Source organism: Heloderma suspectum, chromosome 5, assembly GCF_057233095.1.
Source record: "Heloderma suspectum isolate Gila_16-S chromosome 5, 16-S_ref, whole genome shotgun sequence".
NCBI lineage: Eukaryota > Metazoa > Chordata > Lepidosauria > Squamata > Helodermatidae > Heloderma > Heloderma suspectum.
The window spans coordinates 203,403,519-203,429,955 of NC_139462.1; the positions used below are offsets into that span (position 1 = coordinate 203,403,519).

The 26,437-nt window shown below is 45.5% G+C and overlaps 1 protein-coding gene across 1 annotated transcript in view; it reads left to right on the top strand.

The window, feature by feature from the left end:
* GPR158 (G protein-coupled receptor 158) overlaps positions 1 to 26,437 on the top strand; it is a 194,101-nt gene that overhangs the window by 159,891 nt on the left and 7,773 nt on the right. The window contains exons 8-9 of the mRNA XM_084860483.1: positions 21,741 to 21,879; positions 25,788 to 25,893. Of these exons, the coding sequence (XP_084716609.1) occupies positions 21,741 to 21,879; positions 25,788 to 25,893 (245 nt within the window). The remainder of the gene's footprint in view (positions 1 to 21,740; positions 21,880 to 25,787; positions 25,894 to 26,437) is intronic.

Sequence of the window (26,437 nt, forward strand, 5' to 3'; positions counted from 1 at the left end):
AACTGTGTTTCTTAATATACATTGGTGTATCCAACTGAAAGTTCTAGGGTGATGTGAGAGTGTGTTTGTGAGTGCATGTGTCAGAAGAAGTTATGATCAGGCTTTCCACAATGGTATGAGCAGGGCTGAAGCAGAAACTCTAGGAAGGAAGAGAGATGTTAAATGGATCCATTCATGCCAATTTAATTATGGTGTAATGGTCAACATTATCTAAGAAGCCAAAATACTTATCTGTCTGGACTTGAGAATTGGCCAGACAGGAAGAACCTTGGTTAGGCCAGCGCTAGTCTAACCTAATTTGCTTAGCTACTGAATTTCACACCCTATTCCCAAAATGCTGCTGTTGTAAGAGAGATGTCATGTGGAAAAATGTCTTTGAACATCAACAGTATTTTTTTTTAAGTTTCTGATTAACTTCAGAACAGAGCCCATCACTCAAACATTCAATGTTCATCTGTAAGGTAGTAAACAGAATAACAGTAAAGGCTGAAAACCTGCACGTATACGGAAGGGCCATTGCTAACTGGTAGAGAACATGCTTTGCATGCAAAAGTTTCTACGTTCAATGCCTGACATCTCCACTGAGGGTGAGAAAGGCTCTGGTGTGGCTCTCCTAAGCAGTGTAGGCCAACCTCTCCCAACCTGCCTCCCTGCCTGAGCTGATGGAGGTGGTCTCGGACTTGGTGTTGAGGACCCCTAGGATGATGGTCCTGGGGGATCTCAACTCCATGCTGGGGCCACTGTATCCGGGGCAGCTCAGGACTTCATGGCCGCCATGACAACCATGGGGCTGTCCCAACATGTCATCGGCCCAACGCATATAAAAGGACACATGCTTGATCTGGTTTTCTCGACTGGGCAGGAGGATGGTGATCTGAAAGTGGAGGAATTAACATCTGTCCCTTTGTCATGGTCAGATCACTTCCTGCTGAGGTTTAGACTCCTGGCAGCCTTCCCCCTCTGCAAGGGTGGGGGACCTATTAAAATGGTCCGCCCCCGGAGATTAATGGATTCCGATGGATTCCAGAGGGCTCTGGGGGATTTTCCTGCTGGTATGGCTGGTGCTCCTGTTGAAGCCCAAGTTGCTCTGTGGAATGCAGAGATGACTCGGGTGGTTGACACGATCGCGCCCAAGCGCCCTCTCCCTCTGAGCAGAGCCCGGCCAGCTCCTTGGTATACACCTGAGCTGAGGGCAATGAAGCAAGAGGGGAGACGGCTAGAATGCAGGTGGAGGAAAACTCGTGCTGAGTCTGACCGAACACCGGTAAGAGCCCACTATCGAGCTTACTCTGTGGCGGTGAGGGTGGCAAAGAGACAGTTCTTTTCCACCAGCATTGCATCTTCTCAGTGTCATCCAGCGGAGCTTTTCCGAGTGGTTTGCGGCCTGTTACATTCTGGGCCAGGGAGAGAGATTTTGGAACCCTCGGTAGCATGCTGTGACAAGTTTGCACAGCACTTTGAGGATAAAGTCACTCAGATTTGTCATGAATTGGACACCACCATTAATGCAGTTCCATTGGTAGAGGCGTTCAGAGCACCATCTGGTCCAGTTTTATTGGATGAGTTTCAGTTACTGAGGCCTGAGGATGTGGACAAGGTGCTTGGCCAAGTCCGATCGACCACTTGTGTGCTTGACCCTTGGCTTATTAAATCAAACAAGGAGGGGATGTCTGGCTGGATCCAGGAGGTTGTAAATTCCTCCTTGAGAGAGGGAGTGGTGCCTGCCACTTTAAAAGAGGCGGTAATTAGACCACTCCTGAAAAAGCCTAACCTGGACCCAGAGGATGTTAACAATTATAGGCCAGTGGCCAACATCCCCTTCATGGGCAAGGTGCTTGAGCGGGCGGTTGTAGGACAGCTCCAGGCACTGTTGAATGAAACGGATTATCTAGATCCATTCAATCGGGCTTCAGGCCTGGTTTTGGAATGGAAACTGCCTTGGTTGCCCTGTGGGATGACCTCTGCTGGGAGAGGGACAGGGGGAGTGCGACCCTGTTGATTCTCCTGGACCTCTCAGTGGCTTTCGATACCATCGACCATGGTATCCTTCTGGATAGGTTGTCTGGGTTAGGAGTTGGAGGCAGTACACTACAGTGGTTCCGCTCCTACTTGGATGGCTGATTCCAGAAGGTGGTGCTGGGGGATTATTGCTCTGTGCCATGGCAATTGTGCCATGGGGTTCCACAGGGCTCTATTTTATCCCCCATGCTGTTTAACATCTACATGAAACCACTGTGGGAGGTTATCTGGAGGTGTGGGCTGAGGTGTCATCAATATGCAGATGACACCCAGCTCTACCTCTCTTTCTCATCAAACCCAGGTGAGGCAGTGGCTGTTCTGAATCAGTGCCTGGGCACGGTAATGGACTGGATGAGGGCCAATAAACTGAAACTCAGTCCAGACAAGATGGAGGTACTGTTAGTGGGTGGTTTGTCTGCCCGGCTAGGTGATATTCAACCTGTTCTGGAGGGGGTTGCACTCCCCCTAAAGGATCAGGTTCGTAGTTTGGGGGTGCTCTTGGATCCAGAACTGTCACTTGAGGCACAGGTGAACTCAGTGGCACGGAGCACTTTTTATCAGTTTAGGCTGGTATACCAACTACACCCTTATCTGGACAGAGATAGCCTAGCTACAGTTATCCATGCTCTGATACCTTCTCGTCTGGATTACTGCAATGCGTTATACGTGGGGCTGCCTTTGAATACGGTCCGGAAACTTCAGCTGGTCCAAAACGGCAGCAAGATTGTTAACAGGGACTGGCCTGCGAGCTCATATTATGCCAGTACTTTTCCAGCTGCACTGGCTGCCAGTCCATTTCCGGGCCCGATTCAAAGTGCTGGTATTAACATTCAAAGCCCTTAACGGCTTGGGGCCAGGTTACCTGAAGGATCGCCTCCTCCCATATGTGCCTGCCCGGACCTTAAGATCATCGTCAGTGGCCCTTCTCCGTGAGCCCCTGCCAAAGGAAGTGAGGCAGGTGACTACTAGGAGGAGGGCTTTTTCTGCTGTGGCACCCCGGCTCTGGAATGAGCTCCCTAGTGAGGTTCGCCTGGCATCTACATTGTATTCCTTTCGGCGCCAGGTGAAGACCTTTTTATTTTCCCAGGCATTTTAGCATTTTAGCTTTCTAAATTTTTATCTTTGCTGTTTTAAATCTGTATTGTAAACTCCTGCACTGTGCTAGGTTTTATTGTGGTTGTATTGTTATATTGTGGTTTTAATGTTCTATATATTTTAAATTGTTTTATTGTGTGTTTGGTTGTAATTTTTGTGAACCGCCCAGAGAGCTTCGGCTATTGGGCGGTATAGAAATGAAATAAACAAACAAACAAACAAACCTTCTGACCTCCAGATGTGTTGGACTACTACCTCCATCATCCACAGCCAGCATGCTCCCATGATGGTTGTGGATGATGGAATTTGCAGTCCAGCACATCCAGAGAGTACCGCGTGGGGAGAAGGCTTGTATAAGCAATCCTGAGCGAGGTGGGCCAGTGGTCTGATTCTGCACAAGACCCTACTGACTAGGATAAATCCGAGGCCTTTTTCTGCTGAACAGAAGTGTAGAGCAGTGTCTGTATGAACCAGGGTCTTTGTCACTAACGATCGAATTCAGAAGATCCTAATGTTTTTAATGCCACAAATTATTTAAGCAGCTAGCTGCAATGCTAGGAGCTTCTCTTTATACCTCCTTTCTGCGCTGCATTAGATGCAGTTGACAAAATCATGTCCAAGCACAATCAGGAAGTGTCACTTTTTTATTTTTATTTTTGGTGTGGCATCCAGTAAATTTCAGCCATTGAAGTCTGCAGAAATTTGACCAAAATGGGCTCTATTGGTGAATGTCACCACTGGTAAATTTCCTAGCCCAGAATGTCATGTAAAGCAAAGACTCCAAAACACAACCTAGACATCAGTAAGACAGATATAGATGTATGGTGCTTTTCCCCAGCTGCCATTAAGCAGCCATAATAGCAGCTTACCCTCCGTTAGGTATTATAGTCATATTGGCCAGCTGGTAGGTCATGCATTTAGAGTGAACACCTCAGCAGCCAACACCATAGCCTTTACTCTGTAGTGTGCCACTGCGAAGTATTGATATATTTATTTTATGACATGAATGTAGCTAAGCAGGGTCAGCCCTGGCTAGTACTTGGACTGGAGACTGCCTGGGAATCAGGTTTCCTGCACTGAGCAGGGGGATGGACTCAATTGTCTTGTAGGTCCCTTCCAACCCTATGATTCTATGAAATGCTTCTAATTAGAAGCAGCCTAGTTAGCCTCTTTGTCCATCTAGCTCGGTATTGCCTGCACCAGGGATGGGCAGAAGGCAGGCTGAGATCTACTGGTAGATGTCGGTGTGAGTTGCAGTGGATCAGCAAGGGTTTCTGGCGCCCAGTTCTCTAACAACTGCAACAACAAAGGGGGATGAATCCAGTTTTCCTCATATTTAGAGTAGACCTGGGGTGGGTAAGACACCGCCTGCAGATGGCATGCAACCCCATGCCCGTTTTTGTGCTCCAGCTGTGTTCCTCTGCCGCTGCCGAACTTGCTGCCCCCGTGTTGGCAAAAATAGCAGCAGTGTTGCAGGGAATGTTTGCAAGCAGAAGCACGCTCCTAGAACCCTCCCAGGAAGCTTGGAAATAAGGTGTATGCTTCCCTGCAACATTGCTGTGATTTTTGCTGCCAGTGTAGCAATTTTGGCAGTGATGGGAGTAGGGTGCGGGCGGGGGGGGGCTCTACCCTTGGAAGTTGCCCACACCTGGACCGGACCCGTTGAAATCAGTGGGACTTAACTTAGTCCCGAGTAACTTAATTCCCATTGGTTTCAATGGCTGTATTCCAAGTATGACTAAATCTAGATCCCACAAGGGCTTTTGGTTTTCAGTTCTGGTTCTGAAAATAATGTTAGAATGCCTGGGCTGTAGTAATTCCAATGGCGCTTTGCATGTATTTGCGCAGGTCATCCCAGTGTATGGCTCATGGGGTGCATGAGCCATGCACTGGTTATGTGTCCTGAGCCACCATTTTACATCTGGCCCTACCCACCAGCCACTATTCTGCATAGCAACCTCTACCACAGAGCTAGAATTCTTTCCCAATGGCTCTGTTGTCAAAGATGATGTCCTGGAACCTGGAGAGTGGTCCTCCTTGCCACTCTCCTCCTGACATTTAAATGTGTATTATTTAATTGCTGTCCCTCTCCTATGAACTCAGGGAGTCATATACATGGTCCCCCATTTTATCTTCACAACAACACTATAAGGTGGGTTAAGAGGATAGGATATTGTGCCTGACCCAAGGTCATCCAGTAAGCCTTGTGTCTGAGCATGGATCTGGACCCCGGGCTCCCTGCTCCAAACCCCAGTGCTCTAGCCACTATACAACACTGACCTCAATACCCCTGTGCCATCTAGCCTCTTTCTTTCTGTTTCTAGAAGACAAGACTTGGTTTTCTGTGACCTCTGCCTGCTAAAAGCCTCAGAAATTCTCAGAGAGGAGTGCCATGTGCCATGGTTATTTCCCATATCCATCCATCCATCCCTAATATCCATTTCCTTATCTCTGTTCAGACTCAGCACTATCATCTTCCTCACCAGTCCCTTTCCAAGCAGTTGCCTGGCGGGCTGCCAGAAGAGGCTTTAATGACCAGATCGTTTGAGCATTGGCCTGGGATTTGAGATCTAGTCTGATTATATAATACAAAGGTGGGGAATCCTCATAATCCAAGGAGCTCTCCAAGATCCAAAGAGAGGGTTGGGCCCAGATTTAGTCATACATAGAGTTGGCCTACTCTGTGTCATGGACCAGTCCCTGAGCCATCATTCTCAGAGGATTCTGACCCTCCATCCTCTGAAGAGGCTTGGGAGTCAGTAGGAGAAGATCCAACCAGGGAAAGGCACTGTGAGACTTCTGTCTCCCCGGGGCCCAGTTCTCCAGAGGAACCCAATAGGCAGCTATCCTGCATAAAGGAGAGGCCCTGTTACCAGCCTCAGGGCCCTGAAGGCACTAACTTGCCACAACCACTCCCATGTTGCTGCAGTCAGAGCCTGCTGGACCAGGCCCCTTTAAAGGGCAAAGCCTCAGTAAAGGCAGAGGTAGAGCTAACCAGCCTAAATGCTGGTAACTTCCTTCTTAAGCCTCAGTCTTGCTCTGACCTTTGTTGGAGCAACATACAGATAGTCCTCTCTGGCTTCCAGCACCACTTGGAGCTTTCCATGGTGCTGATCTCTTTCTGCCTTACTTCTTGAGAAACCTGACCCAGCCTGGTACTTGCTCAAGATCTGATCCCTAACAGAACCCAAGTTAGATCCCTAACTGTAACCCAAGCTACATCTCAGAGCATCACCAGAACTCACAGCCTGAAATAGTATACTCTGACAGACTGGATACATCAAAGGCTTCCTGTTTTGTGGCTCTGAAAGCCCTGGGAAAGGTGTGTGTTTTCCAAGTATGCTAAGGATGCCAGCATCCCGGTCAAAGATGTTTGTAGCTTTAGAGAAATAGACACTGAAGGGCAGCTCCATGCCAAAGCCCTGTCTTCTTTTTTTCATCTGGGCTCCCTGCTCCAGAATGATGACCATCCTATCATCATAGGGATGCTAAAGGCATTTGATCTTCGCACATTCCTGTGTGAAATGACATGGTTTGCACCTCTTGGACTAATGTGCAGGTCAGAATGTAGCTGTCAACTGGATTTCACACTAAATGCTGCAGTGCAGTTCCTGACAGTTTTGACGTATAAAAGTACACATTTAAGTATGTATTTTGAGAGGAAATACACATTGAAATTGTGAGAGGATTTTTATTTATTAAAAACCATTTTCAGAAACGAATGGAATTATGGTTTAAAACATGCAAATGTGACATCGACTGGGAACAGACAGATTCTCCCATCCCTGTATCTTCACTTAAATGTCATTGCCTTTATTTTATTTATTTTATCATATTTCTGTCCAAACTTTTTTCCTGCAAGGAACCCAAGGCGACTTACATAATCCCCCTCCTCCTTTCCATTTTATTCTCGCAACATCCCTGTGAGGTAGGTCAGGCTGACAGTTAGTGACTGGCCCAAAGACACCCAGTGAGATTCATGGCCAAATGTGGACTAGAACCCTGATCTCCCAAGTCCCAGTCCAACACTCGAACCATTACACCACACTCGCTCTTTAATTGGGTTGGTCTCTGATTCCAAGTCACTTCTCACAAAACCTAGACTTCACAAACTAAGGAGACCTGATTTCTGACTGAAGGAAGTGTTTCACATGAACTGACTAGAAATGGAGGTAAAACTATCCAATATATGGTGCACCACTTTTAAAAACCCCAAACCCTTAATATTCACCTACCTACCTTACAAATTCTGAAGGAATTCAAATGTGGTCATTCTGGCTTACAGGCGTGACGCCATCCTCTGGCCTTCGTCCGCTGCTATGTAATGCCAGACATGTATTATGGAGACCTGGCTAGACAAGGCTGCTGCTCCCACTCTTGCGGCCATTTGCCCTGCCAGATTTTCTTATACGCAGCAGCCGAGGGCTGGGGGTCGTAAAAGGGGGAGTGGTTGTTATCTATTGGGAGCCCTTGGTCCTCACCAGACTCCCTCTCTGGGAGACCAGAGTTGCTGATTGTAATTACTCGAGGTTGGGCCCAAAGGGCAGTCTCGGGTTTCTGCTTGTGTACTGAACACCCTGCTGCATGACAGACTCCCTGGCTGAGGTGGTCTCTGCTGTGCGGGTGCAGTCCTCGAACTTGTTGGTATTCAATGTACATTCAGAGGCAACCCTTGTGGGGGCACCTCAGGACTTCATGGAGACCATGGCTTCCTGGGACCTGCACCCTATTCCAACTGGGCACACCCATGTAGCCGGTCATGTGTTAGACCGTGAGTTTGTTTCTGGAGAGGTGGGGAGTGATCTGAAATTGGGGGTATATCCACTACCTCCTTGTCATGGTCAGATCACTACTTGATGTGGTTGGACTTCTTGGTTCCACAACCCCTCTGCAGGTGTGGAGGACCCATTAAGATGGTCCGCCCCAGTTGTCTTATGGATCCAAATGGGTTCCTGATTGCTCTTGGGGATTTTTTGGAGCATGCAAATGGCCTCTTGGTCAAGACCCTGGTGGATGGCTGGAATGCTGCAATCACTGGGGCATTAGACTGGGTGGCTCCGAAACACCCTCTCCCCCTGAACAGAGCTCAGACTGCACCATGATTCACCCCATGGTCGTGAGCTCTGAAGCGGGAGGTGAGATGGCTAGAGTGCTGGTGGTGGAAATCTTGCTCCAAAGACAATCAGACATGGGTTAGAGCTGTAGCTTCAGCCTACCACGTGGTGATAAGAGCAGTGAAAAAGGATTTTTATGCTGCCTCTATCACATCTGCAGAGTGCTGTCCCAGGAGGCTGCTCCAAGTAGTCCAGAACCTGGTCGGTCCCGTTGTTCCGGAACCAATGGAGCATTTTAAGGCCTCCTCTGATGAGTTTGCAGAGCACTTTGCAGATAAAATTGACCGGATCAGGAGTGCTATTCCATGCGCTGTGGATACAGTTAATGAGCAAGGGATGGCCAGTGGCAGACCAGTTGTGTGGGATCAGTTCCAGCTTCTTTCTTCTGAGGAAGTGGACACGGTGCTTTCATCTTTAAGGCCGACCACCTGCTTACTTGATCCTTGCCCATCTTGGCTCAAGATAATAACATAGATCCTACAATTTATTTATTTATTAGATTTATTAGCCGTCCATCTGGCTGGCTACCCAGCCAGTCTAGGCAGCATACAGTACAAATAACAACACAAAATATAACATACTCCACTAAACAAAACAACATTGCTCTAAAAAAAAAAACCCTAACCCACCCCAAATGCCTCCTGAGCAGCCAGGCTCTCAAAGCTTGGTGGAAGCTCATCAAAGAGGGGGCATGGCGGAGGTCACTAGGGAGGAAATTCCACAGAATGTGGGCCACCACAGAAAAGGCCCTCTCCCTAGTCCTCACCAGCCTAGCTGTCCTGGCTGATGGGACAGACAGAAGGTCGTCGGAGGCCGATCTTGTTGAGTGACATTATTATCCAAATAAATATTGGATTAGCAGAGAAGTACACCATAAAATGTTAGAGGAATTCTATTGCTTCACACTGTAAAGCATTTATTAACATTCTGGCAATGATGTCCCGATCTGCTTTCTCTCGTTTTCACGTACACAGTTCTCTATAAGGTCATCGTTTTTGTGTGAGACAAAAGAAAACCCTCTTTTCCTTCCTTGCAGTTTTTCTTACCAAAAGGTTGAATGGATGATTCATTGCATCAGAAGCAAAGTTTATCATGGTTATGAAAGCTTCCCCTCTCCTTATGGTGACATTTATGTGATATGCTTCTGGTGGCAGTTAATACAACATGACCTTTTGCTTTTCTGTATGTATTCAAATGCAAAGCAACACACACACACACACACACAGAGAGAGAGAGAGAGAGAGAGAGAGAGAGAGAGAACTGGTTACCCTGGCTAGGGTTAGGGATGTCATGAGAGTCCACGGGGGGTGGGGGTGGCGCCCAAACACTGCCTCTTGCCTGCCCTCCTATACCCATCTCGCCGAACCGCATGGTGCTTGCAGACCTGCTCGGTGAGCACCCAGCAGCTGCCCGTCCTCCCTGGCAAGCTGCCATTTTGTGCAACAGTGGCAGGTAACGTTGCATACTTGGCAGCCATTAAGGGCCCACTTACGCAACATCACAGGTGTGAATGAAGCATTCACACCTGCAGCGTTGCATAAAAGGGGCCTTTACGGCTGCTAAGTATGCAACATTACTGACCCGGAAATGCCCGAGCCGCCATTGTTGTGCACAATGGCAGCTCGCTAGGGAGAACAGGTGGCCCTGCGTCTTCATTGGGCTCTTGCTGGACCTCAACGAAGCCTGTGAAACATCGGGAGAAGGAGCGGGAGGCAGCAGCGGCTTGGCAAGCACCTGACGAAGCCAGGCGTGGGTGAGTCCGTCCATCCCTAGCTAGGTCTGATGGGAGTTATAGGCCAAAACACCTGGAGAGCCACAAATTGTCCACCCTGAAATAGAGGGTGCCTTCAAATAGAGGACAGTCCTCTGGCAGCCCTTTGAATAAAAGACAGTTCTCTGTAAAGTAGGACACGTGGCCACCATATTGTTATGTCTGACTGTGTGCTGTGTTTCAGGCACAGAGAACTGGGGGTGGGGGGTAGTGTTGGGGCAATAATGGCTCCTTTTTAAAAAGCGGTCGTAGAGGCAACTGGAATCTTTTGGACACATTGGCCAGGATCCAAAGAAGTGTGAGAGCTTGTTCCAGGGGCTCAACTTAGTTTTCCTTGAACAGGAAGCCTCCCTGACTCACATGCTCCATGCAATACTGCTTTTGCAACGGATGGCTTTGGAACAAGCTGCCTTCGGAGGTCCGCCATGCCCCATCGCTGCAGACTTTTAAGAAGGCCTTGAAAACATACTATTTTACCTTGGCCTTCTGTTAATATGACCGCTACTGCTGTTGTTAACATCATTGTTGGTTTTAATTGTTGGTTTTTATTGTTTTTATCACTTCTAATATTTTAACTGTTTTTATGTATTTCATTGTTGTAAGCCGCCTTGGGAGGGCTTCTCCCCTGAAAGGCGGCCCAGAAATGTTTTAAATGAATGAATGAATGAATGAATGAATGAAAGAAAGAAAGAAAGAAAGAAAGAAAGGATGGCTCTTTCAGAAGCCATTCATAATTTGGCTCGGGTGCAGTGGTGCACTCAGGGCAGAACTTTGGGACAGAGGTCCAGAGCCCCACTTAGCAGAATGGGCCAGGGGTGGGGGCGGAATGCAGCAGGGCTGACTTATCACATCTTGAAGTAAGTGAAGTTAGACATAGTGGAGAGTGTTGGCTTGAGCATCAGTGGGACAGTGAATGTGCTCTGGGTTTCAGTCCGAATCAGTCCAAACTCTAAAGGAGAATTCCAAGGTGCTAGCTCCTTTAGAGTTCTGACTGAAACCCAGAGCGGATTCACTGTCCCACTGACAATGGACCCTCCAGCCTCCACTGGTAATTCATATTATCCTCTAAAGAGTCCCCCCACCCATTAAGTTCATTTGACCGTTAAGTTCAGAGTCTAACATCCCTAGCTGCATGGGGCCAGCTGTTCAAAGACAAAAAATCAAAGCATTCTGCTAGGTTAACACTAATGGTTTGGGTTCTGGCCAGCATGTATTTATAGGAACTGCTAAAGAAATGGGGTGAGTTTGGAAATACTGTAGCATCAACATGCAAAACATATCTTTCCCTATTGATCTGAAAACATACTGGTTTTTTTTTTTAGTTTCATCAGGATAACAATTATCTTAAATTGCCCCTTGTTCTTTTTGTATAATCAGAATTACAGTGCACAGTCCAACACCCACATAAAAAATGCAGTACATTTGGTAACATCTGCAGATTTTTCTATGCAAATTGTGGTGTGAGTCTGGAGTTAAATATATAAACCCACTTCCCCCACCCTCCAGCAGAATTCTGTAGGATACACTGAAGCTGCATAATTGATGCTTTGGGTAATAAATGGTTTTATCAAGCAGAATGGTATCTTTGTTATTGCTAATTAAATAATGCTAATGTTAAGCTTAGCTAGAAGATATATGCTCTTCATCATCCATGCATTAGAAAAGGATTCCTATTTTTGTAGAATTCCAGACATAATGGTAATTGTTTTTCCGCCGCCCGAACATCTCCACTTTCTAAACTTTGGAGGTGTCTGTCTCATCTGAGTTCCATTTCTTAGGCAGAGAGCAGTCTTCCCCAACCTGGCACTCTCCAGATGTGTTGAACTACAACCTCCATCATCCCTGGCCGGCAAGACCATTGGGAGTCATAGTCTAACACATCTATGACAGATGGACAGCAAGAGTGGACTTGAGAGCCCTTACAGTTTCAAAGGAACTCACACTGCAAGCCCGGAAGGATAAACACCCACCACCTATCCTTCAGTGGTCTGAAGATCTTACTGCTCTTGCTACATTTGAACTAGTGCTGTGCTGAAAATTCCTGCCCCCCTTTTTTTGACCATTCTCATTCAATTTGATAGAAGAGAAATTGCTTTTGAAAAGAAATTCAATGGTGAAGAAATTTCGGAGAAATTATCATGGGTTGGATTTGGGTTTCTGGGGCTTACCTTACTTAGGAGGTGGTCAAGGAGTGAGCTCAAGTGTGCTGTTTTTGATTGAACAATCATCTCTCTGGCCACCTGTGGCCTCCTCAGCTTCCTACACTTCAATGAAAGCCCAGTTTAAGGCACCATGAGGTAATTCCTCCCATAGGGCTTTTTCAGATCAGGACATGCAGGCAGCCTGGGAGACTAGCTATGATCAGGTAAGCTCAAAAACACCACAAAAATAAAGTATAAAACATCCTGAATGAGGCAGAACAATGGAAGCCTCTTCCATGTGGGGAGAAAACTTTCAGAAAATTGGAGGACAGATTTTGGCAGAGCACTAGCTCCACCTCTAGGGATGGCGGAGAATTCCACCATGGATCTCGGTGAGGCCGAATGCCAGTGCATTTGGCCCCCCGAAACCTGTGGCAGAACGAAGCCCCCCACCCCGTGAAAGGCACGCGAAACGGCACCTGCTGCTGTTCGTGCTGCTCTGCGAATGGCGGCCGCGTCTGCGGCCACCATTTGCTTCACCATTTTAGCCATGATAGGCTACATAAATACCTATGTAGCCTATCATGGCTAACACAGCGACGCCTTCTTTTGCATCCCTGTGGAGGCAGTGATAGGCACATAAATATTTACGTAGCCTATCACGGCAAAAAGAAAAGGGAATGCAAATGGTGGTGGCTACGGCAGCCGCCATTTGCGTTCCCCCTTTTTTTTTTTCTGCGATAGGCTATGTAAATATTTATGTAGCTTATCACGGATAAAAAAGGGAATGCAAATGGAGGCCACCGTAGCTGCCGCCATTTGTGTTCCCTTTTTTTTGCCATGATAGGCTACGTAAATATTTGCGTAGCCTATCATGGCAAAAAAGGGACGCAAATGGCGGCAGCTACGGCAGCCGCCATTTGTGTCCCTGCGCAGCCCAGCAGCGGCCGGATGTTGCGGGCTGCCCCGGCCGGCGGCTCTGCAGAGTTGCCGCAGAGCGGAGCCAGCCGGAGAGGATTTTGGGGGGAGGGACGGAGCACTTCCCCCACCACCACAGATGTACGAAATGAAACAGGTAAGTCGTTTTGTACATCCCTATCCACCTCATCCCTGGAGCTAGACTCAACGCTGCCCCCACCTGCATTGTGGTGGATGCAAATTGGGGGCCAGCCCACCAAAGCAATGAACTTGAGCACGCTCCGGGAGAGAGCGCAGGACAGGAAGGCCTGGCGTGCTATGGTCCATGGGGTCACGAAGAGTCGGACACGACTGAACGACTGAACAACCACCACCAAAGCAGTTGATGCTGTTGCAGCACGAAACCCCCCAAACCCCCTTATGAAAAAAGAAAGACACTGTGCTACAAGCCCTGCCAATGGGGAGCCCTAGCTGGGAGAAACTGTTGAGAATTTTTCCTGCCCCTGGAGAAATTCGGCGAAATTGTCTCCCAAATTTCTCTGCCCACAAGTAAGGCGGAAAATTCCAAGAGGCCATTTGCACACAGCTGTAATTTGAACATATGTTCTACAGTCGTCTGTTTCGTTTGGGCACTTATTTTATTTATTTATTTATTTATTTATTTATTTATTGAGAGAGAGAGAGAGAGAGAGAGAGAGACTGCTTATATTAATCTATATATTTAGAATAGAAGTGTCAAATCTTATTTTCCTTTTCTTCTTATTAATGGTGTTGTGAATGATTATTGTAGATGGATATGCGTTTATGTTGTGTTCTTTCTTCTCCCCCACCCATGTTTTGTTGCTTCCCCCCCTTTTTTCCTTTTCCTTTTGTTATGTTTGCAAATTTAAAAGAATAGTCCAACACATTTGGAAGGCACTAGGTTGGGTATGGCTGACATAAAGCATGGGCTTGTGGCACCAATGCCTGTCTGAGAAGTTTTCTAATGATCACAGATATGGAGATTTATTAGGCATAGGATGAGCTTTGTCCCCTCCATTACAGTTTTCCACATTTATTGAAACATAGCCATGTTTTTAAGGCTGAATTTACACATAGCGGTTTTACTGTCATCATACTGCAGTGATAACTATTGGTGCCCGTTAGTGTCATGTGCACCAATAGTAACCATTGCAGTATGATAATGGTAAAACGGCTATGTGCAGATTCAGCCTAAGTGTGATTTGTATTTGCTTCGTGCAATGTTTGCTGATAGACAAATTTATGGAGATTCCAGCCCATCTTGACTAAAAAGAGTCTTCATGATTATTCTACTATTTAACATTTGTTGAGACATCACAACTAGGAGGTGATGTACAGAATGGCTTGGAGTGGACAAGCCTTAGGATTGTGTGCTTACCCTCACCTTTCCTCCACCACGGTCACAAGGAGGCAATCAGCAGCTTTCATCTACATTTTCAACTAGCTGCTGTTACTTGTTATGTTCACACTGGGGACTATGGTTAGCATTAACTGTGGTTTAGTGAAATAAGCCAGGATCATGGTTTGAAATCAGCTTGTTTCACTAACTACAGCTTGTTCAGGTTTGGACCCAACAAGTAGCCGTGAAAGCTTCCAATCTCCTTGTGGCCTTTCTTGAGGAGGAAATGGCAGGGGGAGCGTATAAGCCTGAGGCTCATGCATCAGTATTAAGCCAGTCTTCCCCAACCTGATCCCTTCGAGATGGGTCGGACTTCAACTCACATCTTTCCCAACCAGCATGGAGCTCTAAGGGAGCTGTTGCTTCAGTGGTGATTCAACTCATATTCAGAGCTAATATTGTAGCTGGGAGCTCCGCCCTTTCCTGGCTGTCAGCCAGTCCTTGATCTGGACAGGAGGTTACACATGCTTCCCCCTCCTCCTGAGTAAACTCGCATGCAGCTAGCTGGACACTTCAGGAGCCCTGAAGCTTCTGACTGGCTCAATGGCTCCTCTGTTGCTCCCCAACTTGGTGGGGGAGTCATGCTCCCCCTGCTCCTCCTTTGAGGAGACCCCAAGTTCCAGGTCTGGACAGGCCTAAACCCTGACAATGGATTGCCTTGTTATCCTAATTTGTACTAGAGTAAATGTAGGTCTAATTTGCCTAAGGATCCTTGAGAAGAGGCATCTTCATGACAATGGATGATATATTTCCTTCTTATGCGACAAGCCCTACTTACTCCAGCTCCTCAGGTAAAGGAGCAGATGTTGGTATTTTTCCCCCAATATAGTTTGCATATTGAAGAAGAAATGGAAATGAGTGGTAGCTACTCTCAGGGGAAAACAAGATCACATTTTCTGTTTGGCAGTCTCTACTGCAAGATTGCCCTGCAGTCACTGTTCTCAAAGTGTGGTGTAGGCGTTGTAAAGGAGGTATGGGCATCTGCCATGGGTGACATGAACAAAGGCAGAAACAGGGTGAAAGGTGGCGGGGGGGAGAGAAAAGGAAGTGGAGAAGCAAATTCAGATAGCATAGTAATTGTCTCCCAAATTGCCTTTGAAAACTTCATTATTAAAACACCACAGATTCCTCTTGAGAGTCACGATAGGCAAACATTTCTTTGCTATCTGATCCGATCCTTGTTTTACCTACTGCTAAAATTGAAATACCGAGCTCCAGCTTCTTAATCCTAAGCTTTGGGAGAAATCATTCCAGTATCTCATGTATTCTACTATGTAACATTTTTTGACAGAAGATGTCATGTATGACAATTGGCATTTGTTAAGTAGGAAATCGAAAGAAGACGCTTCCATCCATTAACAAACTGACTGAATTGTCCCTATCCCACACAGATCCAGAGTGGCTGAGGGTTGCCCACCTCAGGGGTACAGGAAATGCCTGCAGGAACTAAGGAACTCTGGGATGTGTAGTTCTTGAGAAAGAATGTCACATATGGTAGCATACTAGTCTCTCAAACTAAAAGCCCTACAGTTTTCTGTACATGCTCTCTTTCTCTTCTATAGAACGGCCTGGAACAGAATGTTACTTATTCTATTCTAACGCTACTTCTGATTGGGTCTGGACACCGCAAATACATACAGGAAAAGATCAGTGGAGGCTGATGGCTCCGATGTCAGTGGGATGGTGAATCCGCTCCAGGTTTCAGTCAGAACTAGTCTGAACTCTAAAGGAGCTATCCAAGGTGTTCTGACTGAAACCTGGACAGGATACACTGCCCCACTAACATCGGAACCACCAGCCTCCACTGAAAAATAAGTTTGCATAGGTATAGGAACCGAGTCAGCCCCTTGATCCATCTAGATAAGTATTGTTTACATGGACTGGCAGCAGCTCTCCAGGGTTTCAGGTAGGAGTCTTTCCCAGCACTACTTGGAGATGCCGGGGAGTGAACCTGAAAACCCTCACATGCAAAGGATGTGCTGTACCATTGACCCACGGTCCTTCCCCATAGATCCTACAGTCTTTTCTCTTCTAGTTTACTGCCATGGATTTTGTAGTGGTTTTTATTGTCTCTTATGGTTATATAACCATTTTGGTCTCATTTTGTTAAAAAAGGTAAAGGTAAAGGTGTCCCCAACCAGTTGTGTCCGACTCTAGGGTGTGGTGCTCATCTCCATTTCTAAGCCGAAGAGCCAGCGCTGTCCTATCAGTTTCTCCCAGTTTCTCATTTTTCCAGCTTCAGTTCACTCCATCCCATTTCAGCAGGGGCTTGGAATTTTTTTAAAAGTCCACATTGAAATGTGTGTGTGTTTTTATATGCATTTCTCCTAAAATACACATTTAAAATACATGCAGTTTTGCCAAATACATGCATTATTTGCAGTTTTCCCTTATATAATGCTCTCTCTTTTTGGTATGTTTCTTTCACTAATCTACACATTCTAGTGCACACATTTCCTTATTATATGTATATTGTACACTTTTTTGTTTCTGGAAAGTTGCATTGCAAAATCTGGAGAACTGCGAATTCCACAAGACAACTGCATTCTGGTTTGCATATTGTTTCGGCAAGTACAAATTTGGTAAGTTTGTATCACAATGTGAACTGAATGAAATTCTCCTCCACCCCTACATTTTGTACCCTGTCCTGGTATCTTCTGATGAAGAATGCTTTAAAATCTTGTAATAAATGCTCCATTTATCTACAGTTTTGTCTCAGTTCTTTTCTTCATAGTAACAAGCTTACACAACCACAGCCTGTACACACCTGGACCTTGCTCCCTCAAGCCAATTTAAAATCAGATTTGATTGCAGTGATTAAGGCTATGGAGCTGAACTCGGGTAAGGTGTAGAGCATGGTGGACAGCATGCAGCCCCTATGGCCCCTGCAAACCCCCCACTTCCCCCCTAAAAAGGTTTAACAATTATTTTTATTTTTTACAAAGAAAATGGCACCCTGAGCTGGATTTGACCCTTTTAGGGCTCTGTAGCTGCCAGGGAATGCTAAAAGGGTCAACATTAGGTTGCAAACAAAGCAGACCTTTTTAATAATCTGCAGTGCCATTTGGCTCTGGGTGCCATTTTTCTGTTTAATTCTTTTTCTTTCTTTTTTTCAAATATCATTTTTCAGCAGTCTGCAGGGGGGCAGGTCCAGGGGGCTAAAATTGCCCCCAGGCTGCCTGAAGTTGCCCACCCCTGGTGTAGAGAACCCTATATTATGAGGAGGGGCAATGTTGCAATGAGATTTTAATTTGCAAGGCTTCTAATTCACTGAACAGCTTTCTGTGAATTAGAGAAGATGCCATCTTTTTTTTCCCCAATGAAGCAAGAACCTGTTAAGAGAATGCAGAGTGGGACATTATCCATAAGTTGTCTGTCTTCAATCTTGCCCCAAGCCATTGCAAATAAAGATACGTTGGCAAGAATTACTGCTTATCAGTTGTGATCATCTTGTAACACATTACTAAGTTCTGTTCCTCCTGGGGTCCCAAACCTGCCCTCTGGGGTCCTCTGTGGCAACAGTGCCAATAGGGACCAGAAAAAACAGCAGTAAGGCTGGAAGCCAAAGTCAAAAAAAGAACAGCTGCACCAATTTAATATCTAATGCGTTTTGACACTTTGCCTCTATCAAGGGAACTGAAGAATACAAAATATAAAATACACAATGAGTGGTATATAACCCCATGAAAAAAATGCATGTAAAATGTATTTTAAGTGTTTTGGTGAGCATTGTATATCATGTATTTTATATTCTTCAGTTCCCTTGATAAAGACCAAGTATCGAAACATGTTGGGAATTACATTGGTGCAGCTGTTTCTTTTTTGACTTTGGGTCCCCTGTGGCCTACTGTCCTGCAACTACTGATTATTTGGTGGTTTCCCAAGTTCTGTGCAGTGCCCCTCCCCTTATAAAAGATTGAAATGCCTGTCCTAAGGCATAGGGCTCCTTCACACGGAGCTTTTATCCTGCTATTGAGATTGCTCGCTCCTGGAAGTTTGTGGGTCCTTTTCATGACACTGTTAAACTCCAGGACACATCCAGAGGTATTTCCTGGTTATTCCATCTCAAATAGATCTGGAACTAGTGAACCATTTTCTTAAACTCGGAATGTTACAGCCACTAGATGGCACCGTTTCATTGACTTCTATGGAACCTTGAAAATTAAAAGCTTCCCCTCCCAGCAATCATGGTTGCTGTCTGGGGGCTTGTGATAAATGTAGAAAGGCTCTAGAACGGGAGGACTGCAGGGGCTTTCTTTAGTGTAAAGGCAGCCTTAGTTACTGGCAATAAGAACTTTAAGCTACAACATGCTATGTTTTCTATTTTTGGCCCCATCATGTTGCCCTTGGCCCCACCCCCTCTGCCTTCAGCCCCACCCACCATTGCAATGTGGCCTCTGAATGGCTTCTACAAAATTGAAGTTGGCCCTTGGGCTGAAAGAGGTCCACACACACACCCCTTCTAGCAGATGAATAGAGCTGGTGGAGCAGGCCACATGGTGCAAAATACCGTACCTTTTTATTTAGTCTCTTTATAAATAAGTCATGCTGTACCTCTTCTTCTCTACCTGTTTTTGTGCTGTGTAATGATTCTGTGCACCTGCATCCAGTGCTGGTATTGATGGGCATTGCTGTTCTGGGTCAACATCCTGGCTTGGTTGGGGTTGGTCAGTAATGCAAGGACATATTCTGTGGTGATGTGCTGGCAAGCCAACCTTGCGCTACAGGTTTATATGCAGGACCAATAATTCCATGGATCAGAAGCCCTTTGTAATAGAATTATTCTGAAAACCTTGGAGTACTGGCAGCATTGTAGCTTCAGAGTGAAACTGAGCATGCCAGACATAACTTTGTCAGCAGTTGCTGTCATAGGTTTCATGAGGCAGAAAAACCTTAATAACTTTTGAATCACTGCTCAGAACTTCACCAAACCAATGAAGGGCACATCTCTTAAACAAGCCTGAATAATGTACATTGGTAGTTTTCTCCCAAATTTGAAAGAAATATATGATATGCTGGAGGAAAAAGTACAAATGGGTCCATTCTCAGCACATTTTAACTTATGTACCCGAGGCACTTCTTACCAGATTAGTTTGAAATTTTGCACAATTGTAGACCCCATCAGGTAGATCATGGGTGCCAAGTGTCAAGAAATTAGCTCAGCAGGTCATGTTTATAAGCAGTAGAATTTTGAGGCTTATAATGGCAGAAGCTTTTTTTGTGACTCACCTTAATGGAAGTATTTGTCTAAGAAGAATAGCCTTTCTAATCTCTGAAATGAATGTGATTATATTGGCTATTGCCTGTGAAAGTTCATACCACAATAAACAAGTTAGCCTGCAGTCCTAAGTCTGCTTATTAGCTTCGTTGACTTCTGAGTAGACATGTTTCAGATCACGTTGTTGGTTTCTAACATGCAGCTGCATTTGATGTTGGGAAGGGGCAGTTTTTAGTCCCCTACACAACACTCTGTTTAGTCTTTTTTTAAAAACCCACCCTTGCTTTAGAAGTAAACCAGTGTGTGCATGTGTGGCGTACCTGTCTAGGTTCCACCTTTTCCCCAAACAATGTTACTACTTGGGTTTTCTTGACATAGGTTTACCGATCACTATTTTGTTTCCTTAGGGCTCAATCCTATCCAGATAGGTGGCCACCTCCAAACTTGGAGACGACCACCTATCCAAAGCAGGGCAGGAGCAGCATGGAGGGGATCGTTCCCTCTGCACTTCTCCTGCCTTCATTTTCTGCTAGACAGTCGATTGCCTAGCCGCGGGAGGACGGAGCAGGGAAGGAGGCTGCTGTACGACACATAGGATGCAGAAGGACAAACGACCTCTCTCCACTTCCGTGCTGCCTTGGAGGCAGCGCAGAACAGCCCCGTCCTCCACGCTTGGAAGAAAAGGGGCGTGGCTGGGGGCATTCCGGGGTGGGTAGGGCAGAAATGCCTAATACGGAAAAGATGTGGACCCCCAAAGAGCCCCACCCAAACAAATCCGCAATAAGGTATCAAATCAGATAATCTCATCCACTAATAAATATAGTTATACATAATTCCATCTAATTTTAAAAGCAGCCATTGCAAATAACGAAACCTGGTTTGAAATATTTGTTCTGATCAGTCCAAAGCATACACATTTTCCTAAAATCTGACATCTCAGGTCAAGAAAGAAACTGGTTAAATCTCTATATACCCTGTACAAAGGGCAGTACAGCAGATAATACCAGATGTCCTCCACCAATCCCTGCCCACAAACACAGAGATGTTGGTCCCATGGAATTTCAAGGGACCTTCCTTCCAAACAGGCAGTAGACATAGTTAGAAAGCACAGCTTGGTAAAAGCCTTTCTTTATCAAAGAAATGTAAACTCGTGTAAATACCGCTGCAGAGTATTCACTTTATATAGCTATACCACAGAGAAAACCTGGTATTTGCTAGATTTTCCATATCCCAGTTGCAATCTTTGTTGGACTCCTTATTTTAATCAGTTTTATTTTATCCCTCCAAAGTCAGTTCTCCCTAATGTCTCAAATGTCCCTAATGTCTCATAGTCTTCGGACAGTGCTTCACACCTCTCTTTCCAGCTTTTTGGGCCTAGTTGTTCCTGGAAGCATAGTTTTGGTAACCTATAATCTAGCATTTGCTTCACCTTTATATAGTACATAAACAGTGTCTTAACTATGCTAGCCTTAATAGAGGGCATACCAACTTCAGCTCTAAACGTCACAGCTGGAGTACTCTGGGGCAAACCTAGTAAACCTTTCAGAAATTTGTTCGCTATCACTTCCAAACAGCTTAAGTCACCCCATCCCCGTAACTCTGCCCCATACATGTTCTGGGCAATAACTTTTCCTATGATTTAAAAAAAAAAAAAATGGCAGTACCAGTGAAAATAAAAATCAGGCTAGTAACTTTCCTAGCCTTATATACAAGGCTGAAATAAATATTGTGTGTGCATTCCATCGTATGTATGACACTTCCCTCTCCATTGAAATGAATGGAGGTGCTAATAGATGCAGGTTTACAGGTGCACATTGCAGCATACACTGGATCATTGGTGGGTATTCGAGAAGTGAAATAGCATTATGTGATAGATGTACAATTTTCGTATCTGAAAGTATATTAGCATATGCATGCATCTGGTCGTTGACTTTTTAATCCAGATGCACGGAAAAGGAGGAGAGGGATTGATAATTTCACATTTCCTATCTTGTTTTTAATCCACAAATATTAATGGCACAATTTCTTTCTGTTCTTCTTTCAGCTGAATTTTTATTCCTCTTGTGGGGCGTTTATCTCTGCTATGCAGTGCGGACAGTACCCTCGGCGTTTCATGAGCCACGCTATATGGCTGTTGCAGTTCACATTGAGCTCATTATCTCTGCTATATTCCATACAATTAGGCAAGTGACCTGTAGTGGCTGCTAGGAGAGGTGTGGCAGAAAGCTGCAATGGATTCAAATGAGTTCAGATTTCTGTGAATCCAAACTGCAGATTCCACAGCAGACCAGCTTTTTCTGAGTCGTGCAGATTCCATGAAGTTGCAGACCATTTTTAAACGTGGCGGGTGCGGGGAGAGATTTAATGCAGATGGACAGTCGCGCTACTGCACATTAACGCAAATGTGCATTTACAAACAGGAAGAAATTCTCATACAAAAATCTGATTCTGTCAATGATCGGATGATGGAACGAAGGACAATCCACAAAACACAGGTGGAACAGATTTAACAAAATCCATGCATCCCTAGCTCCTAGTTCTTAACTGTTTGCTTTCAAGTTTCTTCCCACAGTGCAGTTTAAATGGTCAATTGGGCTAAGATGCATACCAGATGGCCTCAAATGAAACATTTATTCTGCAAAGTAGGAACTTCTTTCAAGATGTCCTCAAATGGCTGGAAGAGTATGTGCTGTCTCCCTATAAATGATGCCAGCAGGGTTTCTCATACTGGCTTGTTGGCATATTATTTATGTTACAGGTAAAGAATGAGCTTGAGTCAGCAGGTCCAGTCCCCAATTAAATCTTTTATGCAGAATGCCTTAGTTGATATACTACAAGCGTGAAGGATCATGGAATTGTTGTAGATCACAAGCTGAATATGAGCCACCAATGTGATGTGTCTGCAAAAAAGGCGAATGCTATCTTGGGCTACATTAATAGAAGTATAACTTCCAAATCATGTGAAGTACTAGTTCCCCTCCACTCAGCACTGGTTAGGCCTCATCTTGGGTACTGTGCCCAGTTCTGGGCACCACACTTTAAGAAGGATGCAGACAAACTGGAGAAGGTTCAGAGGAGGGCAACGAAGATGATCAGGGGACTGGAAACAAAGCCCTATGAGGAGAGACTGAAAGAACTGGGCATGTTTAGCCTTGAGAAGAGAAGACTGAGGGGAGATATGATAGCGCTCTTCAAGTTCTTGAAAGGTTGTCACAGAGAGGAAGGCCAGGATCTCTTCTTGATCATCCCAGAGTGAGGAACACGGAATATTGGGTTCATGCTACAGGAAGCCAGATTCCGGCTGAACATCAGGAAAAACTTCCTGAGTGTTAGAGCAATACGACAATGGAACCAATTCCCTAGGGAGGTCGTGGGCTCTCCCACGCTGGAGGCATTTAAGATGGAGCTGGACAGCCATCTGTCAGGGATGCTGTGACTTAAATTCCTGCATTGAGCAGGGGGTTGGACTCGATGGTCTTATAGGCCCCTTCCAACCCTACCATTCTATGATTCTATACCTTTAAAAATAACACCTGCCCACTCTATGTTCTTGTACCAAAATAAATCTCACACAGTGTATATGTATCTGTAAAAACATTTCAGTGATGCCTTTTATCCCCAACAGCCCCCAAAACAGTTTCCATCCATATAATGTTAAGACAATAAACTTTAAAATAGTATTTAAAATCCAGAATAACAACAGCATAGAAAACTGACAGCAAGTGGGTTTGGAATACATTGAAAGCTTGGCAGAACAAAACTGTCTTATCTCCCTCCTGAAAATCACCAAGGAAAGAACCATTCTTACCTCTCTTTGGAGAGAGTTCTTTCAATAGGGCCTCCACTGTCTCGTGTTCCCATCAGCCACACTTCTCTTGGTGGTGGAACATGGAGTAAGGCCTCTGAAGTTGATTGTAATTGACAAGTTCACGTGGGAGCGGGAGATCCGACAGATATTCTAGTCCCAAGCTATGTAGAGGCTTATAGGCAATATAAATTGGGCCTGGAAATTAATCAGAAGTCAGTGCAATTGGTGTAAATATGATCTGAGAAATGATTACCAGTAAGTATTCTGGCCACTGCACTTTGCACCAGCTGACGTTTCCAAACACTCTTTAAGGGTGTGTGCAGTAATCTAATCTGGATGTGACTAAGGCATGTGTAGCTGTGGTTAGATCCATCCTCTCGAGGGGGTCCAGGAGCACTCCCTGACTTGTTTTGTTTTGTAAACTGATCAGGCTATATAGGGCTCACTACTTTGGATGCTCTGGTGGATGATACTGTGCCAACACAATGATGGAGGTGAGGTATGTTGATGGTGAAGAACGATTTCTTTGCCTCCATCACCACCATGGAATAGGTCTTAATGGCCTGTGTTCAGTTGTTTTGAGTCTTTTTTCACTGTTACTCTAGTTGTCTACCCCATCTGATCCCAACATTCTGTGGCCTCCTGCTGTGCACATAGAGCTACTGCCCAAGCAAATTCCAGGCCTGGCATCACCATCTGGTATCCCCAGGCACCTGGTAGAGCCCAAGCACACCAGAGGGCCCACTGGTACTGACACTGGGTCTGTGCCCCCATACCATCTATGCTCTAGGGCCAGAACTTACTGAGCAGCAGCAGTGGCTGCCCGGGAAGCGGCCATTTTAAATGGCCTGCAACGCTCCCAGGTTGCACTCCATCGAGGTATTATGGGTAACTGCAATGGTGTGCAGCTCCCATCCACCCGCTTCAGAGTGCAATGTTGCTGCTGCTGTTGCTGTTGCCTGCCAATAGTAAGGATTTTTTTGACAGTGGGGCCAAAAATCCCAGTTCCATGTATACTCCGATGGGACCTGAGCCACCAGTGACTGACCAACAAGGAGGTCTTGGAGTTGTGGTTGACAGTTCAATCAAAATGCTGACCCAATTTGCAGCTGTTGTGAAAAAAGCAGACTCCATGTTGGGCATAATTAGGAAAAGAATCAAAACTAAAACTGCCAATATCATACTGCCCTTATACAAATCTATGATGCGACCACACTTGGAGAACTATGTACAGTTCTGGTCCATGCACCTCGAAAAGGATGTTGTGGAGTTGGAAGAGGCGCAAAAAAAAGGAGCAACTAAAATAATCAGGGCTGAAGCAACTCACCTATGAGAGAAGGTTGTAACATCTAGGATTGCTTAGCCTAGAAAAAGGTGAGTAAGGGGAGACATGGTAGAGATGTACGGAATTATGCACGGTATGGAGAAAGTGGACAGGGAGACATTCTTCCCCCTCTCTTGTAACACTAGAACCCAGGGTCATCCAGTGAAACTAAATGGTGGGAGATTCAGGACCAATAAAAGGAAGTACTTCTTCACACAGACCATACACTATATTGGTAGCCATCACTACATCTATACAAGATGTAGTGATGGCCACCAATATGGATGGCTTTAAAAGGGGATTAGACAAATCCATGGAGGATAAGGCTTTCCAAGGCTGCTAGTCCTGATGGCTCTATGCTACCTCCAGTATCAGAGGCAGTGAGCCTATGTACACCCATTGCTGGGGAACATGAGTGGGAGGGTGCTGTTGTGCTCATGTCCTGCTTGTGGGTTTCCTGTGGGGAGCTGGTTGGCCACTGTGTGAACAGAATGCTGGACTAGATGGGCCCTTGGTCTGATCCGGCAGGACTCTTCTGATGCTCTTTCTTATGTTTTTAAGCCCACTGACGTCAGAGGCAAGTCACCAGAGGGCATTTTGTCAGGGTGCCTCTCACACCTGGAACCAGGCCTGCACGGTTCCACTCCATTGGGAACGGAGTGTTAAGGATGGCTTTGATCACGCACAACAGGAGGCATGCACATGAACTGCATGGGCATGTTAGACCTCCCATGTGCCTATGAGGTTCTTGGGGATCTGGGTGTGTGAGTATGTGTGCTGAGGGAAAGACAGACAATACTGTAGCATTCAACTGAGCAATGCAATGTGAGACTAACATCTTTATATTTGGGATTTTGCTCTGCCAGTGTTGTCAGGAATGTTAAAGATCTCACATTCAATGCAGGGGAGGAAAGTGGAAGGAGATGCATTTGCCAGCCCTGTGTGAATTCTATTTTCAGGTTCAGTCTTGCCTCAAGACTTCAGTCTGATTGGATGCTGATGCTGTTCTTTGCGCACACACACTTGACTGTGACAGTCACCATTGGGTTACTTCTGATCCCGAAGGTATTCTTCCTCAACCCTTTTCTCTTGTGAAGTCTCAGGACAAGACATATTATGCAGGAAACTCTCAGTGATTTTTGTTTTGCTTTAAAATGGTTTAAATTAGACTGGAAGGGAGCCCCCTTGGGGCAGTTCTGTTTAATCCTTTCTCCTTTGCTGTTTCCACGATCTAAATCATCCTTCCAAGTTGCTCTGAGCTCCATATATAATGGTGGAGAATATGTAGGTGCCCCCCTCAATGCTACTGCTCTGATCTAATTTGGATCCCTTGGGGCTGCTGTGAAAACAGCAGGAGCTCCAATCACAGATCTCCCACATAATGTATACTTTGGGTCTCCAACAGATCAATATAACTGCAATATAGTGCTTTGTAGCACTTATTTGTTGAATTAGGGAATAGTCTGGTGAAATTAGAAAATAGCCTAATGTGTTGTTGCTTGAGAAAATCTTCTCAGCCTGACAAATCATCTCAGGTTTTAAGAAATGTTTAGGATAATGTGCAGATATATCTATATAGAACTACAAGGTATGTTGCATTTTTTTCCAA